General features: G+C 48.1%; 2 protein-coding genes across 2 annotated transcripts in view; one reads left to right on the top strand and one right to left on the bottom strand.

The window, feature by feature from the left end:
* STYXL2 (serine/threonine/tyrosine interacting like 2) overlaps positions 1-19932 on the bottom strand; it is a 74081-nt gene that overhangs the window by 44838 nt on the left and 9311 nt on the right. The gene's annotated exons all lie outside the window — the stretch shown is intronic.
* Positions 1086-19932, top strand: part of GPA33 (glycoprotein A33) — a 40468-nt gene continuing 21621 nt past the window's right edge. Inside the window, exons 1-2 of the mRNA XM_012444573.3 lie at positions 1086-1593; positions 18744-18898. Coding sequence (XP_012299996.2) covers positions 1551-1593; positions 18744-18898 — 198 coding nt within the window. The 5' untranslated portion in view covers positions 1086-1550. The remainder of the gene's footprint in view (positions 1594-18743; positions 18899-19932) is intronic.

Here is a 19932-nt window from a genome sequence, read left to right as displayed (position 1 = left end):
CTCAGCACTTTGGGAGGCTGAGGCAGGATTGCTTGAGCCCAGGTATTCAAGACCAGCCTGGTCAACATAGCGAGACTCTATCATCTCTATTTTTAACAATTTACTTTAAAAAAGAAATATGAGCAAATGATCTACCTAGTCTCAGAAAAGAAAAAAATATATTTATGATGCACAACTATATAAAAAGATTTTCAATTTCACTAATAATTTTAAAAGTAAATTATATATACATGGGATATCACGTTCACTTAGATTGGCAAGGAGCAAAAAATTTGATAACTGTGTTATGAATATTTGGTAACTGTGTTAGTGAGCGTGTGGGGAAACAGGCATCCTATGCACTGTTAATAGGAGTGTAGGTTGTAAAATTCTCATGGTAGTTTAGCAATATCTATAAAAATTACAAATGTGCATAACCTTTCACTGAGTCATTTCACAAATTTTACTTTTAGGAACTTATCTTACATGTATAATCACATGTGTGAAATATCATACACATTGTAGATATTGGTTGCAGTCTTTGCATAACTGTGAAAGATTAGGAAAAACAATCTTAAAAGTAGTTTGGTTAAATAAATCATGTCACTCATAGACCGTGAAATACCATCCCCAGTTTTAAATAGACGATGCTGGTAGCGCTATACATACTGATACAGAAAGCTCTCTAGGCCTTTCATTAAACAAAAAACGAAAAAATCATTGCAGAGTGCTGTATATGGTACACTATCATTTGTGCATATTCTATCATATATTTAGAATATCTATGGAAGAAACCAGCAACAGCAGCTTCTCCTGGAGAATTATGGTCCCACAGAATTGACCATTCTTTCAGTAGGGTGGCCATCATCCCAATTTGCTTGGGACTGAGGGGATTCCTTTAGGTTTGAAAACCAGGACAGTCCTAGGAAAACTGAGATGAGTTGGTCACACATTCCCAAAATGATTTTTCACTTATGAATTCGCTACTCTCCCAATCAGAATAGAAACTCTGAGGGCAGAGACTTCCTGTTTTCTTCATGACTGTGTCTCTAGTGCACTGTGGGGTGGGGGTTATAGAAAAGGAGAGAAGTAGAGAAACAGATCGCATTGTGTCCTGAAGTATTTCAGCAAATATGGGCAACACCTTTCTTTTGCTAGCTTGGAACCCTACCTCTGAGAGCATTTCTCTTTTTATTATGTATTTCCTGTCAGTTATAGGAGAGGCCCACACCTTTGTGAGCAGTCTAGGACTTTGTACACCTGCAAGGTAGGGAGAAGGCAGGGGAGGTGGCTGGTTTAAGAGGAACTGGAGGGACGTAAGGAAGACTCCTCTTGGGACCTTTGGAGTAAGTGACGCAGGAGCCCAGCCCCGCAAGCGAGCTCACCTACCAATCCAGCTGCGGGACGGAGCCTGTGAGCCAGGCTGAGCAGAGGTGGGTGGGAAGAGGGAGAAAGGCAGGGATCTCCGGCTGGGCCAGGCCAGAGGCTGCTGTAGCTTTAACCAGACAACGCAGACCTGTCTGGTGGCTGCCAGTGACGAGCTAGACTTAGGGCAGAGAAGAAGCAAGACCATGGTGGGGAAGACGTGGCCTGTGCTGTGGGTGCTCTGTGCAGGTGAGTGCCTCCTTTTCTGTCCAACGCCTGGGAGTGGGTGAGACGTGAGGACCTAGGGCTGAAGGAGAGGCTCTCCCAGAGCCTTCCCAGGAAGGGCCTCCGGCAACACAGCTGTGTTCCTGCTGGGCAGAATTACATATTCTCTTATTCAGGCAGCAGTTTCCAGGCCGGTGCCCAAAATCAGAATGGTTTTTATTTGCATATTAGTAAATAACATTCTAGCCCACAGCTGAAATGAAGAATTCAAAGTACTCTCAAGACCGTATTTTTGTATCCCAAATTGGATTATAGGATCGGACACAGAATTTGACAACGGGGACAAAGTATTTGAAATCAGCGTTGTCCTAGAAATCCGGGGTGTGTGGATCTAGATACGTTCACTATCTAGTATATTAACGTTTGTGTTAAAAACAGAGAAAGAGACAATGGGAAGAGTGTTAAAGTCTGTATCACATATAGGGAAACTGAGGCAGAAGAGACAATGCAAGTTATCCGGTATCATTCACAGAGCAAGAGAAGACTCAACCCTAAAAACAAACAACAACCTAGAAAGGTCTTTTCCAAAGGCTAACGCTCCTTGTCCCTTCTGGGCCCCTGGTCATTGAAAACTCTGGGACTCTGGCCATTTCCCTCTGGGAGGGAAACCCCCCAGAATAAAATCAGACATTCATGAGTATATGGTTGAATCCAAATCAAGTACTTAATAGCACAGCGTTGTGTGGGGACCTGTGGAGTGTCTAAGGGTTAGAATGGAAGTCTTGGCATTAAGGCACCAACTGTTTTGCTGGGCATCAGAAGGAAACAGAATGGAGAGAGGGAAGTTGAGAGGCGCAGGGTCTGGGAAAGTTTAGGAATATCTTTGGTTTGGTGTATTTGGCCATCACCTGGCAATTCAAATGCTGTCGAGGGCTTCCCGGATCCAGCAGGAATGGGGATGAGGTGAAGAGCTACCAGGAAACTCAGGAGCGCCAAGCCTGGGAAGGTGGAGCCCAGGAGACTGGTTTAGAGCTCACTTTTCAGCATACACAGGAAAGCCCAGGGCCACGTGGCCTGCAGCTCATAGAGGTTCTCCCAGGCCCCAGACTCGCTCATCTCTCAACACCCAGCCTTGGGGCTCTCGAGGGAAGGGCAGCCTGCTGCTGGGGAAGAGCTGGATCACATGGTTTGGAGGAAGATCTGGGTAGGATCATTAGCTGAGGCTGGCTCAAGCTCTGCCAGGGGTCCATCTGGCTGAAGGCAGAAGGCCCCTGGTCATCCACTGAGACGGACTGCTTGGCTCTTTCCATTATCCAAACAACTCTTTACTGAGCACATAGTTTGTGCAGTAAAAGTTACGAGTCTGGAGTGATTAGTCATAAGTGGGCCTACCTCAGCCATCAGCTCCAGACGGGGAGGATGCTTCAGGGCCCGAAGGAGGGAGGCTGAAGGAAACACCCATCCTCCCCTGGCTGGGCCAGTGATTCTCCCATCGTTCCCTAGTAAGCCAGAGCCTCCTCCATGCCTGCACCACCCCAACCCCCAACACGTACCCCACGCTTGTAATCTGGCTGCAATGAATAAAAAGAAGAAATTTTGGCTTAGAAAAAAGGATCTTAAAACAAAACACTCACCCAGCTTGGAAGGAAAAATGGTCTTAACTCTGAATTGCCTGGAGCAGGACATTTTGCTTCTTGCTGTGAGAAGGCGAGTGACCGCTGGGGACCTAACACAGCAGAACCAATTCTTAGGCATGTTTTCAGACACACTGATGAAGTGTCTTCCACCTCCACCCCTTCCCTCCCACTAGCCTGCCCAGCCTAGAAGCATGTGGCCACTACCTTTTCTTCCTCCATATCTTACATTAAGAGGAAGGAGGGGCCAGAGCAGTGGGGCAGGAGAAGCCAGGCCTGGTGGTCAGCTTGAGGCATATAGACAGAGTTTGCCAAACAGTGAAATAGCCATTGCCACTGCAGGTGAGCAAGGAAGATCCTCAAAGATCAAACAAAAGCAACCAGGCAGCCCTCCCCACTATGCCTCATTCGAGGACACCACCTCCTCCTTTGCCCAGGTAAGAGAGACCCAGGTAGGAGCAGGGCAATTAGAGAGGCTTCCTGGAGGAGGTGGAGCTTGAATTGGGTTCCAGAGGACCTACTGGGCTTTTCTCTTCTTTTTCTTCCCATCTGATCTTTCCCAGGAATAGATTCTGCTGAGATCTGGGCAGGGAAGCACTGCACTCATGAATGGGCCCCAGGACTCAAGTGGTGTTTGGGGAAGCAGAAGTATTACACAAGGTCCTATGCAGGGAACACAAACATAAGGCCGTGCACTAGGGAGTGTAAAGTAATCAAAACCCACTAGGGGGCCGGGCGAGGTGGCTCCCGCCTCCCAGCGCTTTGGGAGGCTGAGGTGGGCGGATCCCAAGGTCAAGAGGTCAAGATGACCATCCTGGCCAAGATAGTGAAACCTCATGTCTACGAAAAATACAAAAATTAGCTGGGTGTGGTGGCACATGCCTGTAATCCCAGCTACTTGGGAGGCTGGGGCGGGAGTATTGCTTAAATCTGGGAGGCAGAGGTTGCAGTGAGCCGAGATTGTGCCACTGCACTCCAGCCTGGGCGAAAGAGCAAGACGCCAACTTAAGGAAAAAAAAAACTACTAAAAGTTGGTCTGCTTTTAATGATCATCATATGCTGACAGTTCTAAACAGAGTCAATGACAAAACACACCTCCATGCTTGGGAGATACTCCCACCCCTCCCTCCTTGCACTCCACTGCCATTCCAAGGGATCAAGGGGGCTGACCCCAGTGCCTCTTAACTGACTATGATGTGGGCCAGCGACTTTACCTGGCTAAAGTCTTCTTGCACGGGCTTCTGGTCTGTGAAATGGAGAGAGGGTAAAATTCACACTGTGCCCCAACAGAGCTATCACAGGTACTGTACCTGACACATAATAAGCACTCAATAAATGCCAGTTATGACTGAAGTTATTATTATTAGTGTGGGGAAATGTAAGTTACAGAAAATTAATAGACTTTGGTGACCAATTAACTGAGAGCCCTGAGATGGCAGACAGGTGCCAAGAAAGGGAGTCAGAGGTCACTGCAGAAGAACCCTAAATTATCACCAAAAAAGTCACCATGTTGCTGCCCCCTCCACAAGGCTGTTAGAGAAAATGTTCGATTTTAAGGTGCTTCCATTCCAGGAATTTTTTCAGCCACCAGACTCTATGAAAGATCTGATGAGCTGCAATGTACCGCTGCATGAAAAGGGGCGCCTAAGATGAAAGCTCCGGGAGAAAAAAGTCACCGAGCAGCTCTGCTCAGAGCCAGTGAAACCGTTGAAGACCCAATCACACACGCACACACGCACGCACGCGCATGCACGCGCACACACACGTGCACGCACACACATGCGCACACACACACACACACACTCTCTCTCTCTCTTACACACAGCCCACCTTCCTAGAATGAGAAGCAGCTTTTCTAAGTTAAATGAGAAAAACAGGAGAACTTTCACCTTGGAAAGGTGTAAAAGTTTTTTTCTCCCCCCATATAAAAAAGTTTCAGAAAATCCACAGTGCTCGATCCATGGAGGGATCTCGAAGGGAACCAAGTTTTCAAGTTGCTGACTTTTTGAGGCTGATCGTGCCTAAATGAATCCTTCCCTGGCATCTTTGTTAGAGGCACACTCCCAGCAGGAAGATTTTCCCTAAATGTGGTGCCGTCCACTTGTCTGCTCTGAAGTGGCATGTTCCTGTTGATTGCACAGGTGTGGGTTCCTCCCTACCACAGTGGCCTATCTGTCATGTGTCTAAGCTCTGGGCAGTTGCCTGGCCTAAGATATGTGGTTTAAGGGGCTCAGTCTCACATGTGCACTCCGGATGAGACTCTGGACCTCAAGAGGGTGGTATTTGGGCCAGAGCCGGGGTGGTGTCAGCCTGCAAAGGCAACTGCAAGATGAGCGGCCTGCCCACCGTCTGCTCTGTGGCCCTGGGTCCCGCTGCCATTCCAATCCCTAAATCCTGGCTCCCAGCTGGGGCCTGGGCACCATCTGCTGGCACCTGAGCACAAATCAGAAGCCGGTGCTTGCAGGAAGAGCTCATGCACCTGGAAGGAGTCACACTGCCTGCCTGTCAGAGAGGCAATCGGGATTAAAATGTCCTACTGTAGTCTCAGTCCCAGCCTCAACGGAGAAAGGACGGAATGAATGGCCAGTCTAAGAAGGGCATGTGTTCGAAAGAGGAAGATGAATAGTTTAGGCCCATGGCTCTCAACCCTGGTTGCCTCTCAGAGTCACCTGGGAGTGAAAATACAGATGCCCAGTCTCCCCCATACCTTCCGAGTCGGAATCCAGAGGGGCAGGATCTGGGTTTCTCTCTGGTGTTTGAAAAGTTACTCAGGTGATTCTGATGTGCAGTCTAGGTGTAGAGACACAAACTGGAGCTTGAGGAAAAGGCGGTTTGACGAACAGTTGTCTCCAACACACTGCGTGTGTCTTGCAGCTCAGTTTTGCATCATCTGGCTGCTTCTCTGAGTTACTGTCCAGTTCCCTCAATTTAGGGGGCTCAATTGTGTGCATTCGCCCACATTAGTGTGTATACAAGTCATCTGGGGATCTTGTTAAAATGCAGATGATTCAGTAGGTCCAGGGTAGGACCTGAGATTCTGCATGTCTAATGAGCTCCCAGGGGATGATACACCTGGTCCAGGGACCACAGTCTGAGAAGCAAGGCCCTAGGGAAAAATTGGTTCATGGGCACAGGTGTGATCCTCATCTTGCCTTTGCCACCAGAGTTCCCTCTCAGGGCTTTTTGGTAACACAACCATGCTGCCTGTTGTGATGCTGGTCACCAGGAAGCCTGGGGAAAGTGTGTCTGGCCCAGGATCTACTTGTACGCCTGGCAGTGTTTGACCCAGCTAATCTCTCCCTCCTTCCTGAAACACTCTGTTCTGTTGGTTCCCATGATTCTTCCTCTCCTTGTTCTCCTCCTCCATCTCTGACCTTGATCTTCCCATGTCTCCTTAGCAGCCTCGTTCTCCTCTGCCCTGCGGTGAAATGTCAAAGTCCCTCACTCTCGGTCCTGGGCTCTCCTGCTGTCACTCTGCAGCCACATCCACCTCCAAAGCTTGAGGTGCTGCTCATTCCTGGCTGACTCATAAATTTCTGTCTTCAAACCCAACCTCTCTCTTGAGCTATTATCTCACAAGTCCAACAGCCCACATGACTTCTCAACCCAGATTTGCAGAACACCTCAAACTCACAAACTGAAAACAAAACTCATGATCTTTGTCCCCAAACCTGGTTCTTTCCCAGTGAGCTCTCTCTTAATAAATAACAACCTGTCCATCCAGGAATGAAAGCCAGAAACCTAACAGACATCTGTTGTATTTCCTACTGCTGTGTAATAAACCACCCCAACATTTAGTGACTTAAAACAATAATCATCATTTATGTTGCTCTTAAATTAGCAATTTGGATGGTGCTTGGCAGGGACAGCTTGTCTTTTCTTTATGCAGTGTCAGCTGGGGTGGCTCAGCCAGCACTGGAAGACCCACTTCTGAGACGGTGCAGTCGCTGGCTAACAAGCTGGCATGCAGTCTGGTTCCCCTCTCCACGGGCCTCTCCACAGACAAGCTTGGGCCTCCTCATAGCATGATGGCTGGATTTCAAGAGCAAACATCTAAAGAGACAAGAAGTGAAAGCTGCTAGTTTCTTAAGGCAAAGGCCCAGAAACTGACCCAGCATCACTTCCTCCATATTCTATAGGGAAGCAGTCACAGAACCCAGCTCAAGGGAGAGGATAAGAACACCTTTTGATGAGAACAGTTTAAAAGAATTTGGGGACCATATTTTAAAACTGCCACATCACCCTTGATCTCTTCGTCCCCACTTATAAATTCAGATCATTGTTTTGCATGATGATTTTAGCTTCCAGTATCTCTTCAATCTGCCCGGTTTTCTCTGTTACTTCGGCCACCTCATGCTCTCTGTCACCGCTCCTAAGCTCCTGCCACAGCTGCCTCCCTTCCCTCCTGAGCCTGTCTGCTCTTCTGACTGCTCTCCAGCCTGGAGCCAGAATGATCTTTTAAAATAAAATCATGACGTCACTACCTCTGCTTAAAGACCTTCCATAACTTCCCATGACTATTAGGATCAAGACTCAAATTGTTGTCATGGCCTATAAGGGTCAGGCCCAGCCCACATTTCTGGCTGCCCTGGCCACGTATGGTGTGATTTGAGTTGCTTGTAGGAGGGCCTTGGTGGGGCAGGCAACCTGGCTGAAAGAGAGCAGATAGCAGGATTCGTCCTCACTGCCTGGATGGGACAAGGACGCTATCTTTACTTGTCCTGTATTAGGCAAGTTTATTTCGATTGGTAGTGGGAGGCTAAAGGGTATCATATGGAAAATCACACACCCCCCAAGAACCCCCCCGGTGCCATGGCTACACACTGGCCTGAGTTCGTTTCTGGAACATGCCTTGCCTTCGGCCACCCTCTGACTGCTGCACGCTGCCCTTCTCTCACACCTCTTCTCCTGTTTTCTCATGGTTCACTCCTCCTTATCCCTCAATCTCAGCTCGAAAGGCCCTTCCTCAGGGCGCCCTCTCTGCTACATCCTCTCATCAAATGCATGACACTTGTTACTTTGATGGTTTTACATTTGTTTCTATGATTATTTATTACTGTCTGACTTCCCTGGAACAGTGAAAGCTGTGAGAGCAGGAACTGCGTCCATCCCTGCCCCTGGTTGTAGCTCCAGAGTCTGGCATAGTGCCCAGGACACAGGTGCCCAGCGGCCATTTGCTGGATAGGTGTTGATGAATGAGTGCGACCCTTCTGAACCTCCCCTCACAGCAGGCTGCCTGGCTTCACCATCTCCTATCCTTTCCTGCTTTTCTTCCTCCTCCAGGCTGTCCCTGCTTCTCTCCAAGCTCCTCGTTCCTAATCTCATTTGCTTCTCTCAAAATGAGCCTGCCTCACATTCCTTTCTTGGGTTTCCACGGATAAGAGGCGCTAGCTAGTTAGGGAGATGGATTAATCGCAGGTTAAAGTGACTTAAAGAAAGTCACTTAGTGTGTCTTCCCTGCCTCTCAGACATCACCTGCATTTTAGCTGGAGCTTCTGCGCCTTCTGTCAATGGTGGAAGTTTCAGCATCACAACAGTTGGTGGAAGACAGTGGGCTTGGGGAGAAGTACAGTGTCCCTCAAGCCACCCCAGGTTGGCAGCACTCAGGTCCTGCCCCCCATCGTCTTCCCTCTGCCTGCTCTGTGGGGCTTGTCTCTGTTCCCAGATCACCCTGTCCCCTCTCTGCCTGGGGCGCCAACCATCAAGCTTGGAACCCGGCTCGTTCCTGAGGTGTTTCCCTCTCCTCTGCCACCCAGTGACCTTTGCGCTGCTTCCTCATTTCCCGCCCTGATGAGTCAGGGATGCCATAAACACTGGGCATGGGCGGAACGTGGTGACAGACAGACGCTTCCCTTTAGGGCCGTCACAAAGTTCACTGGGAGAGGAGCATTAAATGTATATCCGTTGGCTAGAGCTCACGCCCTGCACCTGCCCACTGACATATCCCCATCTGCATTGCGGAACAGGTGACACTGGCCGTGAGCAAAGCTGGCCTTCCACCTGTGCCCTGGCCCTTCCCGTCCTCTTGGGCCCCCTCCCAGGCTAAGGTCTTGCTCCATCTCGTGTCTCCTGCACTTTCAGTCTCTTCCTTCCTGGGAGCACCTTCCCCATAGCCTACAAGCCCACTCCTGTCTCTCCGTCTTCAATCCCAGAGGGGCTAAAGAGATCTGCTCAGGATCCTCTGTGCCGCTCTGGTCTCGGCTTCTCGGCTTCTGGTGTTAGGCGGGCTCCTGACAAAACAGGCTGCCCTCACTGTCTCTACTTCTGCACCTCCTAGTTGGCTTTATTGTTACAAGACGACTGTGTGTTTGTTGCAGAGCACTGGGAAATAAAAGTACACATAGAAGAAACCTCAGATTGCCCCACGATCTCAGAACCCACAGATAACTGTTATTAATACTGTATTTTGGTATATTTTCTTCTAGAAATATTCTGTGTGTGTGTGTGATTGTGTGGGTTTGGGACACTATTGTATGTACAGTTGTGCATCCTGCTTTATTCCCTTTTTTTTTTTTTTTTTTTGAGACGGAGTCTTGCTCTGTCACCCAGGCTAGAGTGCAGTGGCATGATCTTAGTTCACTGCAACTTCTACCACCTGGGTTTAAGCAATTCTCCTGCCTCAGCTTTGCGAGTAGCTTGGATTACAGGTACTTGTCACCACGCCTGGCTCATTTTTGTATTTTTTAGTAGAGACGGGGTTTCACCATGTTGGCCAGGCTGGTCTTGAACTCCTGACCTCAAGTGATCCATCTGTCTCGGCTTCCCAATGTGCTGGGATTACAGGCGTGAGCCACCACACCCGGCCTTTATTCCCTTATATACGCAGTCCAACACAGTGAATTGAATCCCTCGGGAGCTACGTCAGGTTCTGCCTCCTCAATAAGCCTTTCCATTAAATCTCTTTTCCTGGTTTTAACTCAGCCCCTCCCCTCTCTCCGTACACACCTCACTCCCTTAACACTTACACTTTAACACTTAATCAGGCTCTATTAGGATGCTGGCTGACAGCAACCTCTAACTGCTTCCTGAGCAGGGATTGTGCCACAGACCACTCAATCAGCAAGTTCTCATTAGGACCCAGCTCAGTGTAGACACCTTGCGGGTAGAGCCGGCGAGCGGTGGGTATGAGAGAAGTCTGAGATTCAGACCCTGCTCCAAGGAGCCTGCCATCTGCTGAGAGAAGGGGCCTGATCCACAGCCCATATCAACATGAGAACTGCATGTGGCCGGGGATGCATGTGCCCAAAGTGGCTTGGGAAAGCCAGCCAGCAGGAAGGGCTGGGATGGTCCTGGTGGGCTTCCAAGACGAGGTATGACCATATCTCTGATCATTCTTCCAGCGCGTTGCGCTAAACTAGGCCATTGGGAGAATTTTATTGGATTGAGCTGAATTTGTAGATGCCTAAAAAATTATGTTGAATGAACAGTTCAACATTTACTGAGTCCTCAACTACCTCCCTCCCCGCCTCTCCGGCCTTCCTCTCTCAGCTGCCAGTTTGAGAGCCTGCAGAGGCTGTCCCCCGACCACCCCTGTAGAGGAAGGACAAACCAACCTGCATGTGTGAACTGCCTTCTTCTCCCTTGAGACCAGCACTTTCTCAACACCAGAGCATGATACATGGTCCTGGGGCAGGCTGGGTCCCTTCTGGCCTCCAGAATGTCCTCCCTAAGAACATGGTTTCTCTGAGCAAATGGATTTTCCTAAGTGGAGGAATTGCTGCCAGTTTCCCAAGGGCTCACATAATGTGCTATGTATGCCTCAAGCAGCTGTTTCCATCAAGCATTTCATTATCTTCCAGTGTATTGCTTTCCATTTAGTTCTCAAGAGACACTTTATTATCTTCTTAATAAACCTTAATTTTTCACAAGCAATCTTCAAGACCTCAAGCTGGCTCTCCATACCGACCTCCTTACGGAGGCGAAATGACCTCTCTCATTTCCAGCTGGGGTGTCTTGCAGACTCCGCTTCCCATCTCTGGGGCTCCTTTGGTCTTTTATTTTATTTTAAGCAATTAATGGAATAGGTTCTGTAAGGTTTGTTCTTGCCGAGTTTAAAAGGGAAGAAGCTGAGGCCAGCAGAAGAAGATCCAATGCGAAGGGTTTATTCAGGCTCCCGGGAGAGGTTGTGCAGTCCGACAGGAGGGGGCCGGAGAAGCAGCACAGACTCCTCTCAGACATGGGGTTTTATACGGAGTGGAGGCGTTCGATTGGTTGTGCCCAAGGTGAGTGGGGCCCGGATGGGACAAAAAGGTATCGGGTAGGTCCTGGCGGGGCTTTTTTCCGGGCTCCCGGCGAGGGAAGGGGGTGTGTGCGTCCGCGCTCCCGGCGAGGGTGGGGGTGTGTGCGTCCGCGCTCCCGGCGAGGGTGGGGGTGTGTGCGTCCGCGCTCCCGGCGAGGGAAGGGGGTGTGTGCGTCCGCGCTCCCGGCGAGGGTGGGGGTGTGTGCGTCCGCGCTCCCGGCGAGGGTGGGGGGGCGTGCGTCCGCGCTCCCGGCGAGGGTGGGGGTGTGTGCGTCCGCGCTCCCGGCGAGGCGATCGGCCTTACAGGTTCTTCCATTAAGTTTCTCTGGTTTTCAATCCTACCCATCCTATAAGCTTAAATTCTCTGTAACTCATTTGCTGTCAAAAAGCACGTATTTGAGACCTTTTATGTGTTAGGCGCTTTGCTGAGCTCCGAGGATACTAAGATGGAGAAAACAGCGCAGCAGAGGAGAAAGACGTGACAACCTACATTGCATGTAGAGTCCTTTATGTACCGGGGTGAAGGATATGTACTTTATATGAAGTCATTCAACCCTCTCACAACCTGGAGTTAGGTAATATGATGAGGCTTATTTTATAGTTGAGGAAACAAGCCCAGAGAAATTAATTCAGTTGCCTAAGGTTACACAGTTAGGAAAAGCAAGAAAGAAGATGCCAGCCCAGATAGTTTGGCTTCAACATTCAATTCCATGCTGCTGTATTGTGTAATAAAGTTTTACGAGAGAGAAGCACTAGGAGGCAGGTAGCCATGGGTAGTAGGTGACACAAAGGACCGAATTTTCAATTCTTCTTGGGAAAGTTGGGACATCTTTAGGACAATGCATGTGTTATCATGCAAGAGATTGTTCTGATTCCTTCCTTGCAGGTAAAAGTGCTTGCACTTCCAGCTCGTGTACCCCTGGAGGTTAACACTTCGGCACGTTATTAGTTAGTAGCGACTTACGGTAAATTAGCTTATCTGATGGATGCTTTTCTTGAGCATCAGAAGAGCTCAGCCTTGACAAGAAGAGTAGGGGAGAGGGGATGGAAGAAAGAAAATGTGTAGAGCATGAGGGGCACAGGCCAAAGGGAGCGACTGGATGGGAGAGACACAACTACTTGGAGGAGGGTGGGCTCTGGGCAACTGGAGACGTGATACCCAATGCCGACCTATGCAAGGAAGTAGAAAGGGAGGTAGCTGGAGACTCTAGAAATGAGCTTCTCAACTTTTTATCCCAGCTTAGCTGTCTCAGCTGGTGCTTTGGTCTCATTAAGTGAGTAGCAATGCAAAGACCCCGAGAAGAGAAAATGAGGGATGCAGCGCTAATAAACAGCAAGCCTGTGGAAAGAAGTAAAAGAAGCTGGATTTCTTCCAGATGGAGGTGAAGAGGCTGGTGATTACAAACATCAGAAGCCTCTAAGCCTACAATGGGAAATTATTAAAAGTCCGGCCAGATGTCTTCATTGCCAGTAATGTCAGAACAAGAGGATATTGACTGAATGGGTGGAAAGGATGTGGACTAGCTATGAAGGATTCCCAAGATGGCTGTTGGCATAAAGTTCTTAAACACGGGATAACTTATCTCAAATTACAGAAAATGTAAGTGTGCCTCAGGGCACAGGATGAGCTTTTTAAGATCCTTCTCAGGTTTACAAATAACGGTGAAAGAGTGCTCCACATTTGTGCAAGGATTTTTTCTTTATGAGCTCTTTCTTATTCATTCATTTCTATTTCTTCCTTCACAGATCTCATAACGTAAATGGATTTTAACTTGCTGTTGTAACGACCTCTAACCTTGATCTATTCTTTAGTTAGAATCCTTAGCAATTACTCTTCTTTTTTGAGGACTCACTCATGGTGATGGTTAGTGCTGCCTCATGATTAGCTTCTACCAAGGATGCACCTCCACAACACAGTGTGGGATGAGGAAGCGGAAGCAGCTCAGTGTGAAAAATGTATGTAATGGTAACTGTCATTTATTGAACACTGATTATGAGTTAGGAACTATTCTAAACAAAGTACCCATTTCATGTCACTTCATTCTCACACAACCCATTTTTCAAAGGAAATCTCTGTGGCACAGAGAGCTTAAGTAAACTTCTCATGGTTATCCATGTAGTAAATAAAGGAACTGGAGTTCCCCAGGCATTCTGGTTCCAGAGCCTGTGCATTTAAACTCTATGCCATGTTGCCTCCTGAAATGGCCATGGAGAAGTTGTGCGATACAGAGTGGTCCATGCTCCAGGATAAAGTATCAGAGGGATGTTTCTGAACCAGAAGAAGGGGAGAGTTGGGAGAGAAAAAGAATAAGTCATAGGAGTGGCTGATGGGAGTGTATTGCTCTTCTGGGAAGGGGATGTTCAGAGAATCTCAATACAGCCAATTCAGCCATTCCATTGGGCAGAGGCTCCCTTCTCTCAAGGGTGTGAGGCTCCTGAGAACTGTGAGGTGGAAGCAAATAGTGGGTGTTGTTTCTATGCAGTTGCTGGCCCTAGTTCTTTTCCTGCATAAAGGTCACATTGAGTTCTCTTCTAGGAGCAAATACTGTACTTAGCATTCCGTTAAGAGGATCTAAGTGTATGTGTGAAGCTACTCAACGTCCGTTAACTTTGCCAGGGTAAGAAGATGACTTCGTGGGCATCCATCTCATCTCCCTGAGTAGAGCAGGGGGCTGGTTTTACACGCTAGGCACATATTAAGTACTTGGTTGACTGAAGGAAGCAGAAGAGTTTCTGTGACAAGATTGAGGGATGTGATGTGGTCAAGGAACAAAATAGCAAATAGATTCTGTTGACAGCCAGGGAAAACACCCTCACCCCCGTCCCTGCAGGCAAAAATTAGCACTTTTCCCTGACTGGTGGGCAGCAGCCCTGGACCCTCACTAGGGCTGCCTCTATCTGAGGGACTTGTCAATTGCCCTGCCATTTGTTAGCTGTCATATCCAGATAGAGCAAAGGGTTTAACTTTCCGGAACCTCAATTATGCCACTAGTAAAATCGGGCTAATAGAAATGTCTATCATTAAGGAGAGTATGAAAATAAATGAGAAAATATCTGTAAAATACCTGTATGGTGCCTGTACCATTGAGACGTAATTAACATAACATGAGATTAACAGGAATTGAGAATGACTAACTCAATAGAGTGACTCATTTTTCAGCCATTGATGGTTGACTTCACACCCCTTTAATCTTGAGTGAGCAGGTAATTGGACACTCCATTGTCTAAAGGAATGACTTAGTGGGTTGGTTCTCTTTGATTTGAGAGTTAGAATTGTTACTATCAGATAGAATGTGCTTGAGCGTGGGGGGCCAACCGTCCCTGGGCCATTCAGGTTCTGCCAGTGGTGGAAGTCCCTTAATGGGTAGTCTGTGGGTAGGGTGTTAGATCAGAACGGAATCATTGTAAACGTCATGGAGAGGCCTGAGAGTGATCACCCTGAGGATGGGGCTCCAGGGAAATGCCCTGGCCCAGGCAAGGACCCAGAAGAGGTGAGGTAAGGATCAGTGGCAGTTGCCATGACTAAACCAGGCATATGAGGAATGCTATCTAGACAGGTTGTCTGCTATAGCTGGGAGCTGGGCAGATGGCACTGGAGGGCTCCATTCAAGCAAATAACCTTCTGATGAAGGGTGATTTGTTAGTAATGATGACAAATGTGCTTTCTTTTCTTTCTCTCTCTTCCTTCCTTTCTCTTTCTTTCTTTCCTTCTCTTTCTTTCTCTCTCTCTTTCTTTCTCTTTCTTTCTTTCTCTTTTTGAGGTGGATTCTTGCTCTCTTGTCTAGGCTGGAGCACAGTGGTGCGATCTCAGCTTAATGCAGCTTCTGCCTCCGGGTTCAAGTAATTCTCCCGCCTCAGCCTCCTGAGTAGCTGGGACTACAGGCACACACCACCACATCCAGCTAATTTTTTGTATTTTTAGTAGAGGCGGGGTTTTACCATGTTGGCCAGGATGGTCTTGAACTCCTGACCTCGGGTGATCCGTCCACCTTGGCCTCCCAAAGTGCTGGGATTACAGGCATGAGCCACTGCACCTGACCAGCAAATGTTTTCTGACAGATGAAGATGGTGGAAAGACCACCAGTCACATGGAGGGTAATTTGCTAAGTCTTGGCCACTTTGGAAGCAGCTTCTGGAGTAGCATCAGTGACTCGGGAAGCCAGCATTTGAGCCAATTTTCCATGCGGAAAATATGCAAACGCCAAAGAGGAGAAACCTGGTTTTTGATGCCTTCCTGTCTCTCTCACTCCCAATATCCAGTACTCCCTGACGTTATAGACTTGCCCCAGGAGCTCACGTGGCCCTCACTGTACAGTGCCCGTTCCAGGAGGGTGGCTGACTCTCACCTTATGAAGTGCTGCGTACTGAAGTATGAACAACCTGAATGCTTCGCTGTTCCCCAGGAGCGATTTGCATTTTTAAGAGAAGTGTGTTAATCCAGGTGGAATTTGACTGGAGAATGGAGCCTTCCCAACTGCGGGGGGTGGGGGGGGTGAGTCTTCAGCAGACAGTTTCCTTCTTTATGCTGCAGCCTCATCATGGGAACACTCAGACAGAACTTGCTCACCCTCCTACCACCAAAGCTACCAGCCTCCCTGCACTTTTAGCCACACCCCGTTACAGTGGATGGAGAGCCCTGGGGTCTCTAAGGCCTGTCCTCCCGTAGCACCCCACTCCCAGCTCCCTTTGCCCTATGAGGACATCATTTCTGCCCCATTCTGTCTTGGCTCATTCTCATCATCAACAAACAGTGTAAAAATATTTTTAAATCATCATACATGTATTTTGGAAAAAAGGGCGTCGACTCCTCTTGACCCTCCTTTAGCTGCTGTAGTCCCCTTGCTCTCTCCTTTCCAGCAACTCTGTCTGGGTCCTCTTGTCCCATCAGCTCTTGAACTCACTCCTTTCAGGCTCTATCCTCACCACTCCGCTGAATCCACTCATGGCAAAGTCACCTCCATGTGGCCACATCCAGTGACCATCTCTCTGCCCTCAGCTCCCTGGTTGAACACGTCAGCAGCATTGGAATAGCTGACCTCATTTGCTTTCAAGAAACACTTTTCCTGCTTGGACTCTGGGAAACACTTTTTCTTGGTTCTCTTCCTATCTTCCTGGCCAGATTTTCCTCCTTCTCCCTTACTGATTCCTCCTAATTTCTCCATCACTAAGCACTGGAGTGCCTCAGGGTTCAGTTCCAGATGTCTCTCCTGTCTTCCTGCACTTCCTTAGTGATCCTCAACATCCTCTGACCTTAAATGATGGGAAGCCGGTCACTCCCAAAGTTGTATCTCCATGCTGCGCCTGTATAGCACTCTAGACTCACATAACTGTGACTAAGGAGCATCTCAAACTTTACACGTCCTCAAACAAACTCTTAATCTGCCCCCTGAGACTTTCTCCTTCCTTAGCTGTTGCCATTTCAGTAAATGACGATTCCGTTCTCAGGCCAGATCCTTCTATCTATTCCTGACTCCTCTTTTCCTCTAACATGCTAAATCCAGCCTGCAACCAAATCCCATTGGCCCTACCTTCTAGAAACATTGCAATTTGGACCACTTCTCACCACTTCCATCATCATTACCTGTGTCTAAGCCATCAGCCCTCATCTAGACTATCAAAGTCAGCTCTTGCATGATTTCCCTGCTTCCACTCCTGTTTCCCATCCCATTCCTATCTGCTCACCTCACATCAACCAGAATGATCTTTTAAAAATGTATGTCAGGCTAGGCATGGTGGCTCATGCCTGTAATCCCAGCACTTTGGGAGGCCGAGGTTGGCAGATCACCTGAGGTGAGAAGTTCAAGACCAGCCTGGCCAACATGATGAAACCCCATCTCTACTAAAAATACAAAATTAGCTGGGCATGATGATGCACACCTGTAATCAAAGCTACTTGGGAGGCCGAGGCAGGAGAATTGCTTGAACCTGGCAGGCGGAGTTTGCAATGAGCCAAGATTGAGCCACTGCACTCCAGCCTGGGCACCAGAGCCAGACTCTGTCTCAGAAAAAAAAAAAGTTCTGTCAAATATATTTCATCTGCTTAAATCTCTCTAAGAGATTTTCACTTTATTCACAGCAAAATACAAAATCCTAAATAAGGGCTATATTGCTCCAAGCAATCTGAGATCCCTCACTGTTCCACCTCATCTCTCCTCCTCACTCACTCCCCGCCCACTACACCGGCTTCCTTGCTGTTCCTTGCGGATGGACTAAGCTGCCTGACCCTTACTGAGCCTCTGCCTGGAAAGTTCTCACCACTGGCATCCACATGACTCTCTGTGTCAAGCATCTATTCTGCATGACAAACAGCCCCAAAACTCAGTGCTTAGAACAGTAACAATTTCTGTTTTACTCTTGAGTCTTCAATTTGAGCAGGGACCTGCAGGGGTAGCTCAGCTCTGCACCCCTTGGTGTCAGCTGAAACAGCTAGGTGGCTGTGTTCACTCACTCTCATGTCTGGGAGTTGAAGTTGGCTGTCCCAAAGGACCTCAGTTGGTGAGCCGAACGCCGACACCTGTTCTTTCCATGTGGCTCCTTCCCTTCCTTCAGGGTGTTGTTGGGCTTCCAGGGTGAGCATCGCCAGGGACCAGGTGAAGTGAATGGCCTCTTGTGAGTTGGCCTCAGAACCACATAGTGTCCCTTACACTGGAGTCCCAGGTGCTCCCAGGCTCCTGGGGGAGGAGTGTCACAATGATGTGGTAAGAGTGTGTGTGATGAAAGGTACACGCTGCTGTGGCCACATTCTCTTTCCTTACCTTGTTTCCATAAACTTATATGAAATAAACTCCTGTGAGAATATGGTCCATCTCTTTACCTTGATATACACTTATTCTTTAAATTCATAAAATTCTTTACCACATACAAATGCTCCATACATACTTGTTAAATAAGTGAAAAAATCATCATCACAACCAAAAAGAAAGCTGGTAATGTTTACTGAGAGTTTTCTATGTGCCAGGAACTAATAGAAATATTTACACATAGTATCTCCATTAATTTGCCCAATAACTCAAGGAAATAAGTATCAGAGCTCCCATTTTATTGACGAGAAAACTGAGGCTCATACAAGTTGACAACTTCATGATGCTGCGGGTGGAGTTAGGTAGAGCAAGGCACATGTGTTTGTCTTCACCACAGTCTTGGAGGAGAAGCTGGTTTCCAGGGTGAAGGTGGCCAAGGTGGCTCTAGCTGTGGCTGGAGGCACAAGGACAGCCCTGGGTGTTCCCTCAGTGGTCCTGTGGGCAGTGGTGGGTATGTCCGTGTCCTTCACTTTTCCCGCCCACTGCTGACTTTCTTTCCAGTCAGGGTGACTGTCGATGCCATCTCTGTGGAAACACCGCAGGATGTTCTTCGGGCTGCCCGGGGAACAAGCGTCACCCTGCCCTGCACCTACCACACTTCCGTCTCCAATCGAGAGGGATTTATTCAATGGGATAAGCTTCTCCTCAGTCATACGGTAAGGATGCTTTACAAGTTCCGGCATCACGGGAATGATTATCACCTGACCGGGTCCTCTTAGAAGGCAAGCGCTATGAAATCTTTCCATAAATGATACAATAAACACTAGCACCCAGGCTGGGGTGGGTGGGGAGGGAGTGGTGAATGTTGGACTCACGGAGGGCCAGACTGTGTCACCTTGATTTTGAAAATGTCACCTGCCCTAAAGTATCTTTCTGGTGGCCAATCTCAAATGACCTAAATTGTATCATGTGAGTCAGTCACTCCTTTTGTTTGTTTTGTTTTGTTTCATTTGTTTTGGTTTTAGACGGAGTCTCACTCTGTCACCCAGGCTGGAGTGCAGTGGTGCAGTCTCGGCTCACTGCAGCCTCTGCCTCCCGGGCTTAAGCACTTCTCCTGCCTCAGCCTCCCAAGTAGCTGGGACTACAGGCGTGTGCCGCCGCGCCCAGCTAATTTTTTTTGTATTTTTAGAAGGAAGGGGTTTCACCATGTTGGCCGGGATGATGTTGATCTCCGGACCTTGTGATCCACCCGCTTCGGCCTCCCAAAGTGCTGGGGTCACAGGCGTGAGTCAGTCACTCCTTTTGATTAGCGTAGCCCTTGCTCTGAGGCCCAATTTTGTTTTACAGGTTTTTCTTTTCCTGTTTGGATTCTTTTGGGGAGTATGGAGGAGTTTTGTTTTATTTTCTACTTTAAAATAGATAATATAATCTCATGGTTTGAAAATCAAAACGTCATAAAAAGTCTACATTGAGAAGGTTCATTCCCATCCCTGCTTCTCCTGTCCCACCTACCCTGTTCCCACACCCACATCCTCCACCCCCAGGCAGCGCATACACAAACACGGATACATGTTTTTATAGATGCATTTGCATATAGGAATACATATGTTGATATATACTACACGCATACTGTTCTGCATTTGACTCTTAACAATATATCTTGGGCTCTGTGTGTATGAGTGTATTTATCTCATTTTTCAACATTTGCATAAGGCATTTCAATTTATGAAGGTACTATATGTACCATGAA

The sequence above is a fragment of the Aotus nancymaae genome, unplaced genomic scaffold (genome assembly GCF_030222135.1).
Source record: "Aotus nancymaae isolate 86718 unplaced genomic scaffold, 86718_ANA_hifiasm-v0.15.2.pri h1tg000108l, whole genome shotgun sequence".
Lineage (NCBI taxonomy): Eukaryota > Metazoa > Chordata > Mammalia > Primates > Aotidae > Aotus > Aotus nancymaae.
This window is presented reverse-complemented; position numbering and strand designations above follow the sequence as displayed.